The sequence below is a fragment of the Juglans regia genome, chromosome 6 (genome assembly GCF_001411555.2).
Source record: "Juglans regia cultivar Chandler chromosome 6, Walnut 2.0, whole genome shotgun sequence".
In the NCBI taxonomy this organism is placed as follows: domain Eukaryota; kingdom Viridiplantae; phylum Streptophyta; class Magnoliopsida; order Fagales; family Juglandaceae; genus Juglans; species Juglans regia.
The window spans coordinates 4,893,930-4,915,125 of record NC_049906.1 but is presented as its reverse complement, the minus strand read 5'-3'; the positions used below and the strand labels follow the sequence as shown (position 1 = coordinate 4,915,125).

Below are 21,196 nucleotides of genomic sequence, written 5' to 3'. Positions count from 1 at the left end.
CCCCATTTCCTCTTTATTTTTTTTTTCCCCCGAACTCATCTTCCTTTCGTCTTCGACCTTCAGCCTTCGAAGCCGATTTCTTCTTTATTTTCTTTCTTTCTCCCGAAACCCATTCGAAATCCTTTCGTCGTCGCCCTTGTTTCCCGTTCTCCCGAACCTTCTCTCCCAAAACTCATTCTCTCCTTCTCTTCCGGCCTTTCTTTCTCTCCTCTTCGTCTCTTCTTCACCCTTTTCTTTATTTCTCCCGAAACCCTCTTCTCCTCTTATCTTTCTCGCCATTTTACGCCTTCTCCCGAAACTCCCGAAACAAAGCAGGTCTTCTTCGTCTTCTCCTCACTGGAAGCGTCGGCTGGTGGTAAGTTTTCTCACTCACTCTCTGTTTTACTCACGGGGTCTCACATCCCCGATTATTTAAACACGCACACACTCAGAAATCTTTGTAATCACATGATTAAATTTTTGGGTTTTACAAAAACAGAGTTGGAGGCAAACACAATCACTGGACAGTGTGGCACGCTCGTGAACTGCAATCGTTCCCCACGTCCAGGTTTAGGTATGGATGATGCTGTTTTGCGGATTGTTTGCAATTTATACAATATTTATTTGGGGATGTATATTTTTTTTTATAAGAATTTGTGGACTGTATATATAGACGTGATTTGTGGAGATTTATGAGGGTTTTATTTATTGGATTCAAACCTTGTGCAATGTTGTTGGTTATTGGTATTCTGAGTGCAATTGTTGTGATTATGCCTCTGTTATTGCAAATCTTTGACTGTGTTCATATAACTTCAAGACACATAAATTGACTACCATATTAATTGATGACTACACTTGGGTTCCATCAAATGTAAGGGCTGATCATCAACTGAAAAATGGACTGTTAGTGTGCTGAAATTAGTTAGAAGATATTAAGGCCAAATGGTCTGTACGTATGAACTCAAACTAGTATTGAACTTTGTAATAGGAACATCATACATGCCTAGAATTTATGTCAAAACATTTCAAAATCTAGCATTTGATTCTTCTTCTTCTCTCCTTTACTCATTAGTGTGTACTTTGTGATTCAATGAAATAAGAACTACAATTGCAAGACATTTTATTATCTAATGCTTTTAATGGAATAACTTCCAGGTCATGCATGTCTAAAAGAATTTAATTTCTATATTATAAGCACATGACTCAATGAAATAAGCTATGTTGCTCTACACATTGTTTCAAAAAACTACATCTCCCTCCCTCTCCCTCATTTCACCAAAACCAACCGAAGGCAAAGATGTTAATATCTATGGCTTTTAATGGAATAACTTCCAGGTCATGCATGTCTAAAAGAATTTAATTTCTATATTATAAGCACATGACTCAATGAAATAAGCTATGTTGCTCTACACATTGTTTCAAAAAACTACATCTCCCTCCCTCTCCCTCATTTCACCAAAACCACTTAAAAGTATATATATATCTATTATAAATAAATTTATAAATTATGGAGTTAGGGTGATTTTGATATGATTCTCAAGTGAAATTGATATTTGACAGTCTATCTCAATAAAACATAATTTATGAATAGAAAACAGATAACTTAGCAGGGGCATAATAGTATAGTATTGTTGTTATAAAAGTATTCATAGCCATTCATTCACACCCAAACGAAGTTATTTACTCTTCATTCCTTTCCATTCCTCTTTTAAAATATTTAAACGTATTTGTTTCTTCCATAAAGAAGGCTTGGGCCAATCCAACACAATAGCATATTAAATATGAATTTGACAAGGAAAAAAAAAGAGCATTGATACAGTTCAGCTGAATTTGATTTAATGAAACAGAAGAACAAATTCAACAAAGTCAGGCCTCTCTCTTTATTTAGACAAGTAGAGGGTGGAGAGGCTTAAAGCAATCAGTATGTAAGATGGGATTAGAGACACGGATATCAGCTCTAAGGGGCCACCCAATTCAACACTTCAAAACATATTACTTTCCTTTCTTCTGCATTACCAGCAGACTGCAATGCCAGGTTCTCCCTTGGAAGAAAATATATTTGATCGATAGGGACAAGTCGTACAGGAATCAAGCTTTGGGAGTTGCTCCTTAGCTTTTGTTCTATATATTTTCTGTATCTCCCGTGCGCTTTATTATTTGTTTTCAGAGAGAGGGGATCTTCCATTAATCTGTGGTGTAATTATTTGATGAATAATTATATAGTTGTCAAAGGGGAGTATATATATAATGAAAAATTCTATTCTCAAGCCTATCATATGTAAATTAAGCACACCTAGTAATTATAAAGTACCTTAAATGGTTGTTTGCTGTACATTCCATAATATAATATCATATATATTATGGAATGGATGTATGCTGTTTTAATATTTTTAGAACACAAAATAACCCTTGTACCTTTTATTCTCATTGGTTTTCATTATTCAATTTCCTTTGTTTATGCAATATGATGTTGAGATGCCTTGATGATGCTAAGATACTACAACATTCCATTATGAGATACCATATAATACAACAATATGGTGCTGAATATTTAATATTCGACTTGAATATTGTCCAATGTTCTGACTCCTTGAAAATTTAACCCTTTTCAAGGATGGACACACGTTTTGATGATGACCCCTTCTTCACTACACTATTGCAAAGTGGAGGAGGAGGTTGTAATAGCGCCCCAACGCAACATGGTAATGTTGTTGTCCAAGCAATCCCTAACGACGGTGAACAAAGGCATCCATCTAAAAAAGTTCAAAGAGGTGCATCGTTCACTGTTGAAGAGGATAACCTCCTCGTTTCAGTTTGGCTCAACATTAGCATTGATGCGATAAGGGGTACTGATCAAAAGTCTAGTCAATTGTGGGAAAGAATTACCTCATTTTACCATGAATATAAAAAATCCAACATTGCCAACCGTTCTGAGGGTTTTTTGATGAATCGATGGTCTACGATTCAAAAATGGACAAATAAATTTTGTGCATTTCTAGCACAAGTAGAGTCATTGCACCCGAGTGGTGCAACGGAGCAAGACAAGGTATGTTGTATCACGGAGCAAGATAAGGTATGTACCATCTTCCATCATTTATGCAATTTGTGATAGACTTGCTTATGAACTAACAAATATTCCTTCACTTTTTGTAGATTGAGAAGGCAAAGATGTTGTACAAAGAGATGGTAGGCTCCAATTTCACAATGGAGCACTGTTGGTGTCTTCTAAGACACCAACCAAAATGGCAACAGCACATCTCCACCGTTGGTAAAAAGAGAAGGTCACCAGAAAAAGTGTTTGGTGAAGTTGCTGTGGACATAGCCGACGATGACGTGGAGATTCTAACTGAGAGACCTCCAGGCAAAAAAGCTGAGAAAGAAAAGGAGAAGAAGCGGAAGTCGATGGAAGGCAACAATGGTGAGATCAAGATTGCTTTAGCTAAAATGACCGAGGATAGAGCGACATCCATGCAAGAGCGTAGAAATTCTGTGTTGAAGGGAGAAATAGAAAAATCTTTGGTATTTGACCTAAAGAAGAGGAAGTTTGAGGCAAAGATGATGCTGCTAGATCTAAGTGGCATGAATGCCATGCAGCAGCAGTATTTCGGCAGTATTCAACTCAAGATTTTTGAGGAATGGAGATCCCATTCCGGAGGTACATCTACATCTCCTTCAACTGCTTATGGAGATGTCTAAATAGTTAGTTGGTGATCTGATATGGACTGTTAGTGATCTAATGTGGACTGTTTTAGCTCATTTGTACAAATTAATGGACTGTTTTGTGGACTGAACTGTTTTTGTACAAATTTCTGGACTGTTTTAGCTCATTTATGCAATGTATTGGGATGAATTGTGGACTGTATTGGGTATTTGTGAGATGCTTTGGATAATTGTTGGACTATTTTGAGGTATTGTTGAACTGTTTTGAGGTATTTAGTGGATTGGTTTGGAAATTTGTGGACTGCTTTGTGGACTGTTTGTGGACTGCTTTGGGAATTTCTGGACTGCTTTATATTCTGTTTTGTGGACTGTTTTGTACAAATTTGTGGACTGCTTTGTGGACTGCTTTGGAAATTTGTGGACTGCTTTGGGAATTTCTGGACTGCTTTGGGAATTTCTGGACTGCTTTATATTCTGTTTTGTGGACTGTTTTGTACAAATTTGTGGACTGCTTTGTGGACTGTTTTGTGGACTGCTAAATTCAATTTATAGACTGCTTTGTGGACTGCTTTGTGGACTGCTTTATTATATATATTAACTGTTTTTGGGATAATTTGTGGACTATTTTAGCTCATTTATGGACTGTATTGGCATGAATTGTGGACTGTATTGGGTATTTGTGAACTGTTTTTTGGATAATTGTGGACTGTATTGGGTATTGGGCATTGGGATGAATTTTCTTCTATTTTAGCTATTTTTGGGATAATTGTATTCTATTTGTAAACTGTTTTTGGGATAATTTTCTTCTATTTTAGCTCATAATTTTCTTCTATTTTAGCTCATATATATTTTCTTCTATAATTTGCTTTATGTATTGGACATTTTATTGTTGCTATTAAATTTTCTTCTTTTGTTTTAGACATTGGGAGAGGGGACGTTTCTCATTTATTCACATCTTGAAATGCTATCACTAAAACATAATAACAATGGATGCGATTGAAATGCTATCACTAAAACATAACAATGGATGTAAATGAATATTTCTAAAAACTGAGGAATATTTGTAAATGTTGAAGATTTACAACATGAGAAATTAGAAATTTAACATCATAGCTTTACTTAAAGTTGAATGCAGAATTAAAAATTACATGAATTTCAAATTCTAAATTATAAATTTGAAACATAAATGCAAATTACGTACGACCATGAATATTCCATAAATGCTCGATAAGGTCGGTCTGGAGTTGACTATGAGTGCTTCTATCTCTAATTCGATGATGTTGTGCAATGAACTCTATGAATTCAGGTATATTATCACGCGAAATTGGCTCATTTGGAGTCTCTTCCGTTTGTTCATAAATAAATTGCTCAGCCCCAAGATATAGATGCCGCTCTTCTTCAACGATCATATTATGTAAGATAATGCATGCGTACATAATATCTTTTAGTACTTCAGGACGAAAAAACCTCGCAGGTCCACGCACAATTGCAAATCTACCTTGGAGTACTCCAAATGCACGCTCGACATCTTTCCTTGTAGACTCTTGGCAAGCGGCAAAGTGTTTTTTCTTATTTCCCTGAGGAGATGGAATTGTTTTTACTAATGTTGCCCACGAAGGATATATACCATCTGCAAGATAATATCCCATTGTATATTCATGACCATTGATTGTATAATTGCACGGAGGAGCACGACCTTCGGCCAACGCAGCAAAAACAGAAGATCGATCAAGTACATTGATATCGTTATGCGACCCAGGCAAACCAAAAAAAGCATGCCATATCCAAAGATCATAAGATGCAATAGCTTCTAAAATAATAGTAGGCTCATTCACGTGACCAGAATACATACCTTTCCATGCAGTAGGACAATTCTTCCATTTCCAATGCATACAATCAATGCTACCCAACATACCTGGAAATCCACGTCTTTGTCCGGCATCTAGTAACCTCACTATATCACTGCTGTTTGGAGATCTCAAATACTCACCCCCAAAAATTGAGACAATTGCCTTAACAAATTTTTTCATGCTTTGCCGTGCGGTGCTTTCTCCGATTCTTATGTACTCGTCCATTAGATCTGCGGTGACCCCATATGCTAGCATCCTAATTGCCGCAGTCATCTTTTGAAGGGAAGACAATCCAAGCCTCCCACTGGCATCTCTCTTTTGGACAAAATAATCATCGTGAGAGACTATTGTATCATGTATGCGTAAAAAAAGATCACGACTCATTCGAAACCTCCTCCTAAAAAGATATGGCGGATATATTGGTGTTTCAGCAAAGTAATCATTTCAAAGGCGTTGATGACCTTCGAATGAATCACGTCTGATGAATCTACGACGTTGAGGAGTACGACGAGGTGTAGAAGATGTTCCCTCGGATATCATTGCAATTGCTTGCATCATATCCAACTCATGATCAGAATAATCATCATCAAAATTTGAAGAGGGATCCATAGTAAATTGAGGGAAGAAAACTAGAATTGGAGGAAGGAAGTTTGGTTTTTGATGAGTGTAATTAGAGGATGAGTCTATTTATAGGATTTGATCATCAACTAGTAGTTACAACTAAAAAAATTGGTAAAAGAAGAATGGTTGGCTACAAATTAGTTCATTCAAGAATTATAGATGGTGATTGGTTGGTATAATAAGTTGTTGGCATGTTTGTTAGATTCAACTACAATTCTAAATGTAAATGTTGAGTAGAAGAAATGTTGGTATGTTTATATATGTGATTGTTGGGTGAATGGTTGACAAAATATATTTATTCAATAATTAGGTTAAGAGAAAAAATATTTGAAAAATAATAATCTTTTTTATTAATAAAGTTATTAATTAATATATCAACTGTATTTGTAAAAAAAAAAAAAAATTATATATATAATATTTTATTATTATTTGAACTTCAAGATAGCTAGTCCAATGTGGACTAATGTATCTACAAATCCATATTATAGCTAAAATCTAACATTCTAGCTAAAATTTGGACTTGGCAATGGCTAGGCCATTGCCAATGCTCTTAGATATGAAAAAATAATTTAAGTCTGAACTAAGGTGGTTTCCCGCGTCAGAGCTCTTCTACACCACGGACTTTTAACTAAAACCAAGGGTCCAAGCTTCACCAATACAGAATATGAAAACAAATCTAAAGTAAATGAATCTCTTTTTTTTTTTTTTTTTTTTTCCTTTTCTTTCTATTTTGGTCTTTCATTTTCACAATTGTTTTACAGAGATCCATTGTTTACACTTCGCCAAACATGATCTCCACAGATACAGAAGGTGAACGTATTATTTTCCTTTTTCTTTCTTTCTTTTCTTTCTTTTCATTTAAAACTCCCTCTTTTTACTCCCGGGACATTCTTACCTGTAGAATGATACTACCTACTTACACCACTAACATTCAATCGTATCCTCCTCCTCCTCCTCCACTGCACTTTTGCAGCTATTCAGTTAGGAGGAACACCAATTCTTCTGAATGGCTTGCGCTGACTCCCACTTTGAATGAACCAGCACTTTCCAATCCAGCAAGTTTCTTTTTCATATGAAATCTTCAGCTCCTCTGGCTCTTTGAGCCGAAGAACAACTATTATTACAACGTCGCGATCTGTCACCGTGTCTATTAATTTGTTGAAACAACAAGGCGTTGAAGATGGCAAAGCCGGGAGTAGAGCTGTGCGAAAGAAGGCCGTAATTGTGGATCCCTACAAACAAGTAAACATACTTATTTAATGGATTATAGTTGATAGGCAGGATACTAACTAATTGCAACCAGGCATTTCATCACAAAGCAAATGAATGAAATTTTGTATTTATAATTGATACTACTTCATGAACATAGTGAGATTTTTCTAAAGATTTTGTGTTTCCATATCAACACTTCAACATTTCCTATACATTTTGTGAGTTTCAGTATTCTGACTGAGCCCCATACCTTGCATAATTTATATAGGATTTTGATTAAAATGTTGGCTCATTATTCCATTTCACCATTTCATCAGGATGGGAATTAATATACTCCCCAATGTAAGAAAGTATCCAGGATGGATTTCAAGGTCTAAAACTTACGTTTGCCAGCAATCATGTATTATCTCTGCAACTGCTGGATCAACTTCGTCCTGAATTTCAAGACGCCTGTTCTGGAATCCAACAGCTCCAACAACCTGCATCGGGTTCAACCCTTTCCAAGGGATACGTAAAGTAGATAACTCCCATAATATCACACCAAAGCTATACACATCACACCTGCAAACAAGACAACCTGATTATGTTCAAAATCTACGACAGAGAAACTTTTCCAATATACACCTGCCAGTTCCAGCAATTAAGCAGGGTACAAGCACTCAGACACTAACTTCTCGTTGGCTTGTTCATTCCTTAGAACTTCGGGTGCCATCCATTCAGGCTGCAGTACGACAGCAGCGTTAATTATCATATATTTTTATTAAGCAACAAGGTGTGCGATTGAGGTAAAATAAGGAAAGAAAGGACTACAAAAGGGAGGTCATAGAAAGTTTTCATAGATAAGAAGTATTACTGTTCCAGCAGTGGATTTAGAAGACAGAAAAGTATGGTGCTTCATGCGCGATAAACCAAAATCAGAAACCTGCAGAAAGGAAAAAGTATTAGAGAAGATTCAATTGATTTCTCTCTCCAAAAAAAACAAGCATAATCATGAAATAGCTCTTAATTTCCAGAACTTGGCTAGAGCAGACCTTAACAACCCAGTTTTTATCAACAAGGAGGTTTGGAGACTTTAAATCTCGATGCACAATGGGAGGATGGCTTGTATGCAAGTAATTCATTCCTCTGGCCTGCAAATGATCAGGGAACTGTGCTCAAGAAAACAGAACTAAACCAAAAGAGGATACAAAAAGAAAAAGAAAAAGAGCTAATCCACTTATACCACATCACGTGCCATCCGCATTCGCCTCTTTTCATCAATTGGAGAATTGGGACGATGGAGTAATCTATACAAACTTCCCCTACATATCAAACAGAGTTTGAGGGAAAAGACAAAAGTGTGGACAGAACTATGAGTGAATTTTGGTTTTGGGACAACCCAATTGCTGTGAAATCATTTCTTGGTAAAAAGTAATAGCTACATGACCTCAGAAATCTCTCAGACAACACATTTTCGATCATTTTTTCTTTTCCAGGAAAAAAAAGATACATCTGCATTAAGGCTTTGCCATTTTCATATATAGCAAACTGCAATTCACTTGCACAGTAACATGTTTTCTTTAAAAGGCTTTGTGGCATAAATTCAAGTTGGAGCAATTTGGCATGCACATAAACACAAACAGCCATGCATTTTCAGTTAAGGAAACAAAATGTAGATCCTTGAGGAATTTATGGGCATCCAAGTGAACATGGTAAACTGGGAATTTGTATCATATATCTAGGTCAATAAAAATATTGTTCCATTTAACACCAAACACAGCATGAAAATAACCTGGGAAGGAACTCCGTCAGTATAGAGAAATGTGGGGGCCGAGTAACTGCTCCCATGAAAAGGACAACATTAGGATGTCTTAGCCTTAACATGATTTCAACCTGCATGAGGCAACAAGCAGGAATTTCTTCAGTAATATAGAAAAAAATAATTTTATTAGATATTTGGCTTGTTCTAGGGAAACAACATATGATAAAAGGTTGATCCTGCTTACTTCACTTTTAACCTGAACCAATGCATCACCAGATAAACCTTGGTCCAGAAACTTCTTGACAGCAACTTCCTGGAAAGCATTCACGTAACATCAACAAGAGCAGGCACATTCTTAAAATGCATCAACCAAATCTTAGAATTTCTTTAACGTGATCATTTGACAGAACAATAGTTCTTTTTTATTGGCAACAGAACAATAATTTAAATTAAAACAGGCTATAGGAAGCATTTATTTCACAAAGCTTCTGAGGCAATGAAAAGATTTTGATAGACTTGTTGCCCTGAGTTCCACTATTGAAATAAGCCTGGTATAAAGCTGTCAGAGCTTCTAAATATGTTGCATATGTTGCCACTTTGCCGTCGTTGAGAAGCTCCATAGAAAACTAAATTACAAGCATTTCTACTAGACTAAAAAGTAATGGCAGAGCCAGAAATTGGTTTAAATGGACCAGAGGCAAGGCTACATGTGGACAAAAATATGCTATCTGATTATTCATAATAAGGTGACACATGTCATAACCTGAACTACTCTAATGTATCTCCCGTAAGTTTGAAATAACCGAGCACTAGGTATGGATATAAGTAGCAACTGGTCAATACCTATAATAGTTTTAATTTAGGCCCTGTTTGGATTGTGAGATGAGATGAGATGAAATGGTTTTAGATACGTTGAATAAAATATTGTTAGAATATTATTTTTTAATATTATTATTGTTTTGGGATTTGAAAAAATTAAATTGTTTATTATATTTTATATGAAAATTTAGGAAAGTTGTAATGATGAGATAAGATAAGTGGAGTTGAGATCACTTCTCAATCCAAACGGGGCCTTAATGCATTGATAAGACACGACATTTTTTTCAATTTTTACTTGTTTTAAGAAGAGGGCGTGACCCCAATTCTATTCACAACCACCCTTAGCCAAAAGACGTCTGAATGACATTATATAAATGACAATGGAATACATAAAAGTAACATTGATAGTTTGAAGAGAACATGCGTGCATGTAGACACATACACACACACACACAGAGACACATAAATTAATTTAATATAGGATTGTTAAAGGGAGAAAGATTATCTTTGAATTGTCAAAAGCAATTCAAAATAAGGGAGGTAATACACAGGAAAACAGGGAAACAAGGGGGAGCCATCATAATTTGTGAAAGCAGAATGGAGAAAACCAAGACTATTAACTGTTCACAAGAAGATGAGGTGGCCATGCAGAGTGGCGGAACCACGTTGAGGCTAGCCTCCCAGAAACAAAATTAATTATTACTATTTAAATTCAAATAAAAATTGATAAAAAATAACATAGATCTCAAAAATTTAAAAATTTCTTAAAATCTTTCAAGAATATGAAAATTTTCTTCTAATCCCATCAAAAGTTCTCTGTGTCTTCTGAAAGGCATGAAAAAAATAGTTTCTATATTTTCTTAAAGTTCATAATTTTTGCATCCAAAATATAAAAAATGAGTATACATACATAAAAAATACCACCGAAAATTTAAAAACTTGAAAATATGAGTTAAAAAAATATACAATCCAAAAAACATTTCTCATAAATTGAAGGAATATGAAATTAAATTATGTCTATAATGTATTTTCTTATAAGTATAAACAACAAATACACATAGACATAGGCATATATGCAAGCATCGCCATCATTCCCCCACCCCCCCCCCCCCCCCCCCCCCCCAAAAAAAAAAAAAAAATCCCTCTGCCCCCAATCAAAAGTAACTACCAAAAAAAGATAGATAAATCACTTGTGTTCAAAATATTACTCACAGTGCCATTCCAATCTGCACGATAAACCTCGCCATACGAACCTGCCAAAAACATTATGCAATACTAGTATCAATCGACCAAATCATATTATGAAACATAAATCCAGGTTGGTGCTCCTAAAAGGAAAATAGAAATTTTGGCATTTGAAAAGGCCTTACTTTTCATATTTTAATTGATTTCCCTGGTTACTTTTATATTCTTTTATTCACATTGTCCTTGTGCATCTTGGACAATGGAAAAACAGATTAAGCTTGACTCAAGCTCAAATTTAACTTTAATAAGCAAGCTCAAGCTGCGCTCATTCATTGAGCTCAGCTTGGCTAGACTGAATTTGAAATTGAGCTCACAGTCACAGGGCAAGGTTGCCAAAAAAAAAAAATACTGCATGTCTTTTGGAGGAAGCATCAGAATAAACCAAACAGAAATCAATAACATTTAATTTCTGTAATTAAGACAACAATGTCGTTACTGTAGAACTATGAGACATATACTATAGAAGGTTGAGAATATGATAATCACCAGTTGTTTAGTTCACCAATCAGCTCTAGCTCAAATGAAAAAAAACGGAGTGGAATAACGCCTCGTCCCCCTAGTAAAGTGGGGGTGGAAGGTTTGGTTGTGGGTTAAAGACTCACCAGGTGTGCAAGTAACTTACCATTAAAAAAAACTAGATATGAGAGGTCAAGTACAAGTAGAATCAGATTCAAATACAGTCCAAATGTAAATAGCCATAAGATCTAAAACTTATTGGTTAAAACAGCACTTCCGCCATTTTATTCGAAGGTGTATAAAGCAAAAACATATCTACATATGTTTAATAGCTAGGATATCGTCACTCTCTTATAGAGGTAAAAAAGGATTATCTTTCAGGAAAAAAGAGCACTATTCAGCACGAAAAAAGATCCTGAAGTCCGAGCAACATCTTCTCGATAAGTTGTTCCAATCATATCCAATGTCCCTGTAGATGTAAAAGTTTGGCTAGGACTAGGTGACTAAGTTGATAAATTTGTATAGGATTAGGTGACTAAAATGATAAAGTTTATCCTATCATTAAGTTTGTAATTATGGATGAATGTAAAATAATTATTGACTTTATCTATAACAACATTGAGTCTATCTAGAAGTCTTAGAGGTTGTTTAGATAAGTTATCAATGTGAAATTCGAGTCCATAAGGATCTGCACTTATCCAGAACAGAAACTGAAGAGAAATCAGTTACTGCAGAGAAGAGTTATCGCGACATGACAACAATCCGTCAGGAGACGTATTCACAACAAATTCTATCCATCAACAGAATCCTACTGAAACTGAAACTCTTTCCAGATCATTTATCTAAGGGATTCTACTGGTTAAGATCAGTAGAGATTCAGATCTGCATATTTTCTAGAGCACTTTCTAGTGCATATTTTGGTGAGAAAATTTCTTGGAGAATTTTTATACAGTTTCTCTCAGAGAGTGGTACTTGAGTGTGAAGAGAATTTTTTCGTGTTTTATCTCTCTTTTTGAGTGCATGCATACTCCATCTTGGAGAATTGATTGGTCAAATTTCAGCCACTGGAGTTCCAGAAGAAAAGCCAATGTATGAAGATCGTCAGAAGTTCTGGCTGCTACTACGGTAGAAGACAAATGGGTCATTTGTCTAGTCAAGTAAGAGTGTCAATTGACAAAAGTTTTGTAATTGAACTTTACTTGTAATTGATTTTTAAATAATAAAATTGACTTTTCTGGATTTGGCTGCCTCGTAGGGTTTTACCTTTAAAGAATTCTTTAAAGGGTTTCTCTTTGATACTAGTCTTGGTGTTACGTACTTCGTTTATTTTATATTATTGCTTAATTAATAAATTAATTGCATGCTTAACGACTAACCAATTTGTTGAGTGAATTTGTAGATATTTCCGTTGCGTTACAGGGGTACTTGGATAATTTCAATCCCTATAAGGGCCGTTCATAACAATTGGCTGAAGTTGAATTGTGTACGAGTCCCAACATTTTTTTTTTATAAGTAAGAAGTAATTTGATTGATATAAAGATAGGCATAGCCCAAGCACACCAAAGGTATACATAGCGATGGAGCCGTGGTTGATAGCCCCCACTGAAAATCTTGAAAAAAAAAAAAACCCTCTCTACGTCAGCTGACACCATTCTACTAAGAGCCTCCATCACAGGGACAAATAAGAGTGGTGATAGTAGATCCCCTTGTCATAGCCCCCGTGAACTATTAAAGAAACCCACAGGATCACCATTTACCAAAACCGAGAAACCAGTCGTTGACACACAATGCATCATCCACAAACCCTTCCGTTTTTAACCACATTCTCAAATTTGAAAGGTCTTCTACCCCTGGAATTCCTCCACAGTCTAACATTATGGGAAAGTGATCAGAGCATACCCGAGGAAGTCTTTTCTAACATAAATCTGGAAATTGCATTTCCCATGAAGGAGATATGAGGAACCTGTCCAGCCTTGACTAGGCTTGGTTATTAGACCAAGTATAATCACCTCTCATGAGAGGTAGGTCCATGAGTTCTAGCTCGAATATTAAATCCGAGAATTCCACCATGACATGATTTTGTCACCCCTCCCCTAATATTTTGCTGGAAAATCTTGTCACATTAAAATCTCCACCAATGCACCAAGGAACCTCCCACCAAGTACATAAGCCTGCAAGCTCATCCCAAAGCAACCATCGTTCGCAATCCAAATTAGGGCCATAAACCCCAGCAAAGGCCCATACAAAACCATCTTCATAACTTTTAAAAGAGTACGCCACCGAGTATTCTCCCACAAATTCATCAATGTTCTCCACCACCCTCTTATCCCACATAACCAAAACTCCACCCGAAACCCCATTCGAAGGTAAGTATAACCATCCTACGTACTGGCAACTCCAAATACTCCGTATAGCTCTTCTTGAAATAAGCTTCAACTTCGTTTCCTGCAAACAAATAATGTCCACCTTCCATTGTTTTAACAAAGATCTTATTCGGAAGCGTTTGTTGATCTTATTCAACCCCCTAACATTCCAGATCAAAATTTTGAGCTTCATTTATCAACTATTCCAGCCCTCCCTTTGTTCCTACCACGGCTTGCACTCCCCTCCTTGCCATCATAGTTGATAGACCAATTTAGCCGCTTCAACTCCCTACTTCTTTTTGGCCCTGCTCCCTGTTGGTAATGGCCTACCTCAATGGCTATTAATTGTGCCCTAAATTGATCTGCATAGCCCTCACACGAAATCCCCACACAACTCTGCAATTCCTCCACCTTTTTCACTACCCAGTCTGTAGGTAGAGGATGCATAATACTTATCGGAGAAGGGTCCTCCCCTTCAGGCTCCTCACCCACTGATCCAACAGGCTTAAACAGGATCAACAATCCTTCCCCTTCAACATCCCCTTTCTCCATCTCGGTCCCACTCTCTAGAACTACAAGATCCTCAGCTACAAGCACCTTTTCTCCCTCCATTGGCATGTTCCGTGGCAGCCCATAACTCATCGAGCTGTTCTGTTTTATCCCAGGACTCACCGACTTGATCTGTGTCTCGCTGACAAGTTCTTCTTCACCAACGTACTCCAGCCCATCACCTTTTGTATTTTCCTCCATATTTTCCCCCTTTTCTCCTTCCTGCGCCTGCAAAGCCACCACAACCAGCAGAGTGCAAAATAGAATTTCACCCTCTTCCTCCTCCAGTGACATCGCCGGCTCCAACGCACCACCAGATGACTTGTCGAGGACCGGCGATAGTTTTTGTGCGAGGGGTGGCGCCAATGCGCTGGCCTCCCCCAACTCTCCCAATACACCGAGATGCCCATTCAGGCCTTTACCTTCCAAACCCGTTTCGGGCCTTTCACCAAGTCCAGCCCAACCTCCAGCAAGCCCATCCCCCTGTGATTCCTTCCTACGAGCCCATCCCCCTGACCCAAACCCATCCCCACCCCCTCAACACACCATTTCAATCACTTCTCAAAATCCTCAACGCACCGTTTTGTCTCCACCCCTTGATCCTCCTCTACGCACCGTTTCAAACCCATTATTTTACATTGCAATTCCTCTACCTGCGATTGCATCTCTGATAGAGCCTGCAGAATACTTTCCTTATTAAGGCCAATAGCACCCCTGCCACCATCCCCACTACGCTGAGCCCCTGCAAAAGTGGTGACACCACCTCGCAGGCCAGAGCTAGCTACAAGACCTCGAGCGCAGGCTTGCCTTGGTTTCTGCAACACCTCCATATATGATCGAGGAGAAGGTTGCGCTTGCTTCGTCGCTGTCATCGTCACGAGTCCCAACATTAATCAAAGACAAGATTTAACCCCCAAAAAAACTCCTTCTATTTGACATCACATTTGACTCTCAAGTGTTTGGGGTGGGTCTCATAACAAGAGTAAAAAGTTTGCCCTTTTATCCTAAAATTGGGCCTTTGAACAAAATTTTGACAAAGAATGTTTTTCAGTTATTCAGGAAAAAAATAGCTAAAGAATCAAGATGTCCAGTAAACTTCAGTACCAACCAAAATGGAAAGGAACACATCTAAACACATACACATGAAACATTAACATTGTTTATGGAAAAGCTTACCGATACCAATACGTTCACCAATCCGTAGATCCTCCCAAGGAATTTCCCATTCTGCAACTTCCCCCAGCACTGGGTTAGTACCCTCACCATGAGCATCGGAAGCAATGAAGAGACCGGTGTTGGCTGCTTCCGTTAATTTCATAACAGATTCTTTGCCCAACTCAATGTCAGCAAAATCTCTTCTAATCTTATCCAGAAAGCACTGTTGATCATCATTGACTAATGCAATATTAACTTGTCTTTGGCAAGAGTCAGCTGCAGTGTCATGCAGAGCTCTAGCAACCATTTCAGCATTGTTAAGAGTAACTGCATTTACACCGGTAGCATCAGCACAGACAGGGTCATTACTTCCACTACCAACAAGCACAAATCCCTGAGTTGTAGGTTCAGAGGGCAAAGAAACATCAGACATAATGGAAGTTGTCTCCAATTCTTTCGATTGATTGGATAACCTCTGCGTAGATAGTTTTTGTTTGTTCAAAGGCTCCATTTCAGTATTGGTTACAAGGGACTGCTCCAGATTTGACAAAAACTTATCAGGTTCATATTGAACCTCATTGTCTACATTTTTTGCATTCACCAGATCATTTTGTCCAACCACCTTCTGTTGACCCAGATCATGTGGATTTATGTCTGAAAACAAATCTGGAGGAGGTGATGCACCACTCTCTAACAGAACAGCATGTAGTTTCTGAGCAAACTCTGGGTTCTTGGCTGCACTGATTACATATTTTGAAACATCCTTAACTTTCTTTTTCTGTGCTGATGATGCTTTTCCACATGTGCCTGATGAGCTTTCACATGTTTTCTGCAGCGATGGAAGAAGCTTGCCCCATTGATTTTCAAATATCTCAGTTTGATTTTCTTTTGTTTGCATGCCTACAACTGATGCTTCATCTGACTTTGAACCAACAATTTCAAAAACTCTATCAAGATCAGGTGGTACCAGCTTTCTGTTTCCTTCATTATCCATCAAACACACATTGGTGGGTATTCCAATGACATCTGCATAGCTCCTTACATCATAGACAGGATTTGGGAGCTGACTGCTTGGCACTTCAGCAGGAATTAGGGTACCAGGAGCACCCATGAGATCAATTATATATTCACTGCATCAAATCAACAAATAATTATGTCAATCATTAATCATTCCCTAAAAATCTTAATGTTTGTTGATTTTTCCTATGTTACACAGCACATATGCATGAAATGGAAGGAAAAAAATTAGAAAAAAAAAAAAAGTGTGTGGAGTTTCACATCATGTCTACTTAACTATAAAGGAAAACTAAAACCCAAAAACTAAAGATGAGTTAAGAATCTAAAAGCAGATTACCGCATTAAATATATACTACTGACAGATGAATTCTCATATGGCATAAAAATAAATTATTCCTGCTTCAAAATTTAAGAGAACTACAGTACGTGAAATGTCTCAAGGAATTCATGTTCGTTAGCAACTAATACTAATTTTGAAGTGTGCATCTGCAAAGGTTTGCAGCCACTATCCAAAATATAGAAGTTACCATCATATAGGTATGCTCAACCTGTGTCATTTACCCCCTTCCTTTACTTTTTTTATCCTAAGACACCAATTTCTACAAAATAGGAAGTAGGCATCACACAACCATAACCCCTCTGTCATCCCCACCTCAATGAACTCGAGTTTCCATACCAAGCCCCTGGTACAGCCCAATAGGGACTTTACAAGCACTGTTTGCAGTCCCACGTGAGAAATATTGACAGTTAACTCAACAAAAAAAAAAAAAAAACCCAACATGCATCACCTATGCAAAAAGCCAATTTAAAGCGCCCATATCACAAAATTGACTTAAACATAATTCAGAGAAAATTTTATACTTGTAGCATTGAAAAACTATGGCTGCAGGTTATTACCTTCCATCATCCATTTTGATGAAGTTCACAGCTCCATCATCAGTGCCTGTATAGTAGCTTCCTTTGACCAACGTACATGGAAGATTAATCCTATCCGCTAGTACCTAGCACCGCAAGCATCAAGTAAATAATTTCTAAAACAAAAGGTAACAAAAAGAAGGAATATTTTCTAAATAAAAGAAGGCAGTGGAAATTAAGCAATGAAGATGTCTGAGGTGAGTTAAAGGATACATAATTTTCTTCTTCATAATTTAGTTTAGGTAAGGTAAGTCAAAAGATGATTAACCTTAAATAGCAAGGCCCTATGGCGTGAAAGTCCTACATCAAGACATCCAAGGGGAAGAATAATTGTGTTTAGAGAATTCCGTAACTCATAACTCCTTGTGTTCCATCTTCTCAACATTTCATCAGCATCAAGTACCACACCACCCATTCTATCAACAACAAGATCGGCAATTTTCTGAATCAAACCACTTAAAATCTGGCCCTGTTCAGAAACTCGATACTCTTTGGATATGGTACAAGCTATCTTCTCAAGCTTTTGAAGTTCACGATCAACCAAGCGATTTACGAAAATAACTTCATAGTCAACATTATCTGAAATGGATATTGCTTGAAGATCCACCAACAAAGGCATCTTCCCTTGTGTGTCCAGCTTTGAGGTAATGCCATATACATCATAAAACCCATCCATCACTTTTTCATGATAACTTACTACATTATAGTTCTGCATGAAAGGAAAATGGAAATTTATTAGAAAAATCTCTCTCCCCAGTTAAAACCAATAAGAATCTGCACGTAGACAACTAAGAAATTAGCTATAAACATTTAATATATAGAATATAAAAAAATTATCCGGCTGACAACATAGGAAATTCAGCACAAGACATCTGTCTTCCGATACTAAAATTTCATGATCTAAGTTCCTAGAAAATAAGCCCTCCACTAAAATGGTGTAGTTAAGCTATTTCACTCCACACTAGGAGTTCCCTGGATTACCTGATACACAGTTCTGGCAGGTGAAATATTGTATTCGGGGTTTACTCCTCAAGGGTGTGTCCAAAGGGCCCTCCTACCTTATTGTGGTTCCATGTCATAAAAAATTAAGCTATTTCACTTACTTAAGACAAGGAACTCATTACCACAACAATATAGAACGCCAGAATATTGTTTCTTTACTTTTCCTCAATTTCTCATCAACAAAGTTGAGGGTATAGAAAAGTGAACAATGATCTCATCAAAATCTTGAAAACTAGATCAAGATAAAGCATGGTCCATGAGGCAAAACCAGAACACGAGAGCAATCAACTATAGGTAATTGTACAAAAATATGCATAAGAAAGACCAAGAAAACAGCTTCAAAGTTGGATACGAAATACAAGGAAACAAGTAATTAATTTATAACTTCACTCACCATAGTTTGCAAAAGAATTTGAATTTTTCGAGTAAAGTAAATGATTGCCATAGTATAAACAAGGCACCACAAATAAAAAATCAAGCCACCCCTCCTCATCCGAAACTCACAAAGCATCATTCCAACACTAATGCACCAAAGTCATATACCTAACAAGAAAGTTTCAGAAATGCCCACGGTATAGCGTACACGTTTTAACATAATTAACGAAATGATCCAAGAATAAACGCAAATATATGGTACCCCATCAAGAAGACAAGATCCACAAAATTTACAAACAGACCTAATTTGCTCCAATTCAGAAACAACTGCAATAAGAAAGAAATGGAGAATTTTGGGAATCAGAAGTCATGGCCTACCCAATAACGAAGCGACGAAAACTTGACGATGGCTTGACTGTCAGAGACGGGAGCGGAGCACCCAAGGCTAATCTGCTTGGCGGCATCGATCTGAGCCGTCTCGGATTCCTCGCGCGCATCGGGATCGGACGCGCTAATCGCTAGGGCCAACTGCACCTGAAATTCCTCCTCCATGAAATTGAAATCCACGCAGCCATCACCACCACCGCCACCGCCATCCCCAGCCGTCCGATCGACGACTGACTCATCGGCCCCGATTCTCCCCATTGTGGCGGGCCCAGAGGCCGTCGAAGACGGCCCCGAAGAAGAAGAAGACGAAGCGGGCGTATTCGGGCTCGGACTCTGAGTGGGGCTCGGGTTCGTTGTGGGTCGGGTCTCGGCCAATCTCTGGTGTTCATTGAGTCCACCACCGATGTGTAGCTTTCTGAGTAGATGCTTCATTTTGGACATCGATCCTCCAAGGAACAGAGACTCTGTCTGTATGTCTCTCTCTCTCTCTCTCTCTCGAAGCATAAAGGGTTCTCTCTTTCTTTCTGTGCGTCTCTACTGGCATAACCTACGCCCACTAGGCACAAAGCAGATTCGCTTAACCTGCGCACCCTTCGTCGTCAAGCTAACACAACTCCAAAGACTATAAAATTAACGGCTCACCAATTCCCTCCAATGCATTCTATATATTGTGTATCCCCAAACAAAACCCATATAATTATATAAACCAATCCCTAAAAAAATAAACTTCCATAAATATATATATATAAATATATATACTACCAAGTCAAAATATATATTTATATTTTAACCGCCATATCATAAATACAGTTAAATTTAATCTTAATAGCTTGATATAATTATTTTATTTTTAAAGTTGGTGTATAAAACACATTATATATATCACTTAAATAATAAATTATAAGATTAATTTATAAAATTTAAATTTTACAATTTATGTTTTAAATTAAATTATGTTACGAAAATAGTATATAATATAGATATTTTAGAATAGAAAAATGAAAGAATAGAGAAAATTTTGAGAGATGGATGATGCACACCAAATTAAAATGAGAATTGAAATCGAAAAGGTCGAAAAAAAAATCAGAAAATGGTACCTCTTTGTGTTGCCTGTTACGACTGGAATTGGATAGATTTATGGCTCTACATAAATGACAGAAGAGAGAGAGAGAGAGAGAGAGACTTGTGCTGAGACTTGCTAGCTGTTCAATTGACTTGTACTTTGTAATTCTATCCCCTTTCCCTTTTTTTTTTTTTTTTAACATTTTCGGCACGCAACCACGGCCAATTGGTATTCTTTTTCTTTGTCCTTTTTTCAGCATTTTATTTTAAGATAATGATAAGCCTTATTATTTCTATTTTTTTTTTATTTTTTAGTATATTTAAAATTTTTATTTTTTATTATTATTTTATTTTAAGTATTTTCTTAACTTCCTTAATCATTAAAAAAAATTTTAAAAATATACAATTTCACTAATAGTCATTTTCTTAAAGAAAGTATATGAAACGTACACATTTTATGACTACAAATATCATTTCTCCATTTTAAAACATGGTCGTTTAAAGAATTGTAAAAATGATTGAAAGGATATCATTACTCTTTTTTAATTTCTTGATACAAGCCTTTGAGTGGAAGAAAAATAAGTAAGAAATGGATCGTACGAATAATTCTATTTAAAAATTTTTACACCACACCATCCATGTGTCATAACACGTGAATAAATTTTAAATTTATTTTTTAAATTAAATGATGATATATGTATAGCGTATGATGTAAAAGTCTTTAAATAGCAATACTCGAGTTCATATATAAAGGAGAATTGGAGTATATTCCCTGGATAAACATGTAA

The 21,196-nt window shown here is 36.8% G+C and overlaps 3 protein-coding genes across 3 annotated transcripts; 1 reads left to right on the top strand and 2 right to left on the bottom strand.

Moving 5' to 3' along the window:
- Nucleotides 1–2,593: 2,593 nt before the first annotated feature.
- LOC108982700 (glutathione S-transferase T3-like) lies at nt 2,594–3,782 on the top strand. The gene is made up of 2 exons (XM_018954138.2): nt 2,594–3,025; nt 3,133–3,782. Exons 1-2 carry the CDS (start codon nt 2,594–2,596, stop codon nt 3,673–3,675), a joined length of 975 nt encoding a protein of 324 aa, XP_018809683.2. The 3' UTR covers nt 3,676–3,782.
- A 976-nt stretch (nt 3,783–4,758) lies between these two features.
- Nucleotides 4,759–6,132, bottom strand: LOC109017023. Its single transcript, XM_018999352.2, has 2 exons — nt 5,492–6,132; nt 4,759–5,335 (listed from the first exon to the last, which is right to left on the bottom strand). Exons 1-2 carry the CDS (start codon nt 5,871–5,873, stop codon nt 4,833–4,835), a joined length of 885 nt encoding a protein of 294 aa, XP_018854897.2. The 5' UTR covers nt 5,874–6,132; the 3' UTR covers nt 4,759–4,832.
- Nucleotides 6,133–6,826: 694 nt separating this feature from the next.
- LOC109009678 (probable serine/threonine-protein kinase SIS8) lies at nt 6,827–19,997 on the bottom strand. The gene is made up of 13 exons (XM_035690830.1): nt 19,338–19,997; nt 17,851–18,291; nt 17,565–17,668; nt 15,672–16,780; nt 11,095–11,135; nt 9,308–9,376; nt 9,094–9,194; nt 8,545–8,623; nt 8,354–8,452; nt 8,176–8,244; nt 7,994–8,043; nt 7,707–7,883; nt 6,827–7,342 (listed from the first exon to the last, which is right to left on the bottom strand). The coding sequence occupies exons 1-13, from the start codon at nt 19,848–19,850 to the stop codon at nt 7,261–7,263; spliced, it is 2,934 nt and encodes a 977-aa protein (XP_035546723.1). The 5' UTR covers nt 19,851–19,997; the 3' UTR covers nt 6,827–7,260.
- Nucleotides 19,998–21,196: the final 1,199 nt, after the last annotated feature.

Bases quoted from the DNA above. Each gene is read 5' to 3' on its own strand.
- LOC108982700 (XM_018954138.2), top strand. From the start codon at position 2,594: ATGGACACACGTTTTGATGATGACCCCTTCTTCACTACACTATTGCAA. The intron at 3,026-3,132 runs GTATGTTGTATC...CACTTTTTGTAG, and splicing joins GTGCAACGGAGCAAGACAAG to ATTGAGAAGGCAAAGATGTT.
- LOC109017023 (XM_018999352.2), bottom strand. From the start codon at position 5,873: ATGAGTCGTGATCTTTTTTTACGCATACATGATACAATAGTCTCTCAC. The intron at 5,336-5,491 runs GTATGTATTCTG...CGTTGGCCGAAG, and splicing joins TTGTCCTACTGCATGGAAAG to GTCGTGCTCCTCCGTGCAAT.
- LOC109009678 (XM_035690830.1), bottom strand. From the start codon at position 19,850: ATGCTTCGAGAGAGAGAGAGAGAGAGAGACATACAGACAGAGTCTCTG. The intron at 18,292-19,337 runs GTAGGCCATGAC...CCTTTCATGCAG, and splicing joins TTTCGTCGCTTCGTTATTGG to AACTATAATGTAGTAAGTTA. The intron at 17,669-17,850 runs GTTAATCATCTT...TTGCGGTGCTAG, and splicing joins ATAGGGCCTTGCTATTTAAG to GTACTAGCGGATAGGATTAA.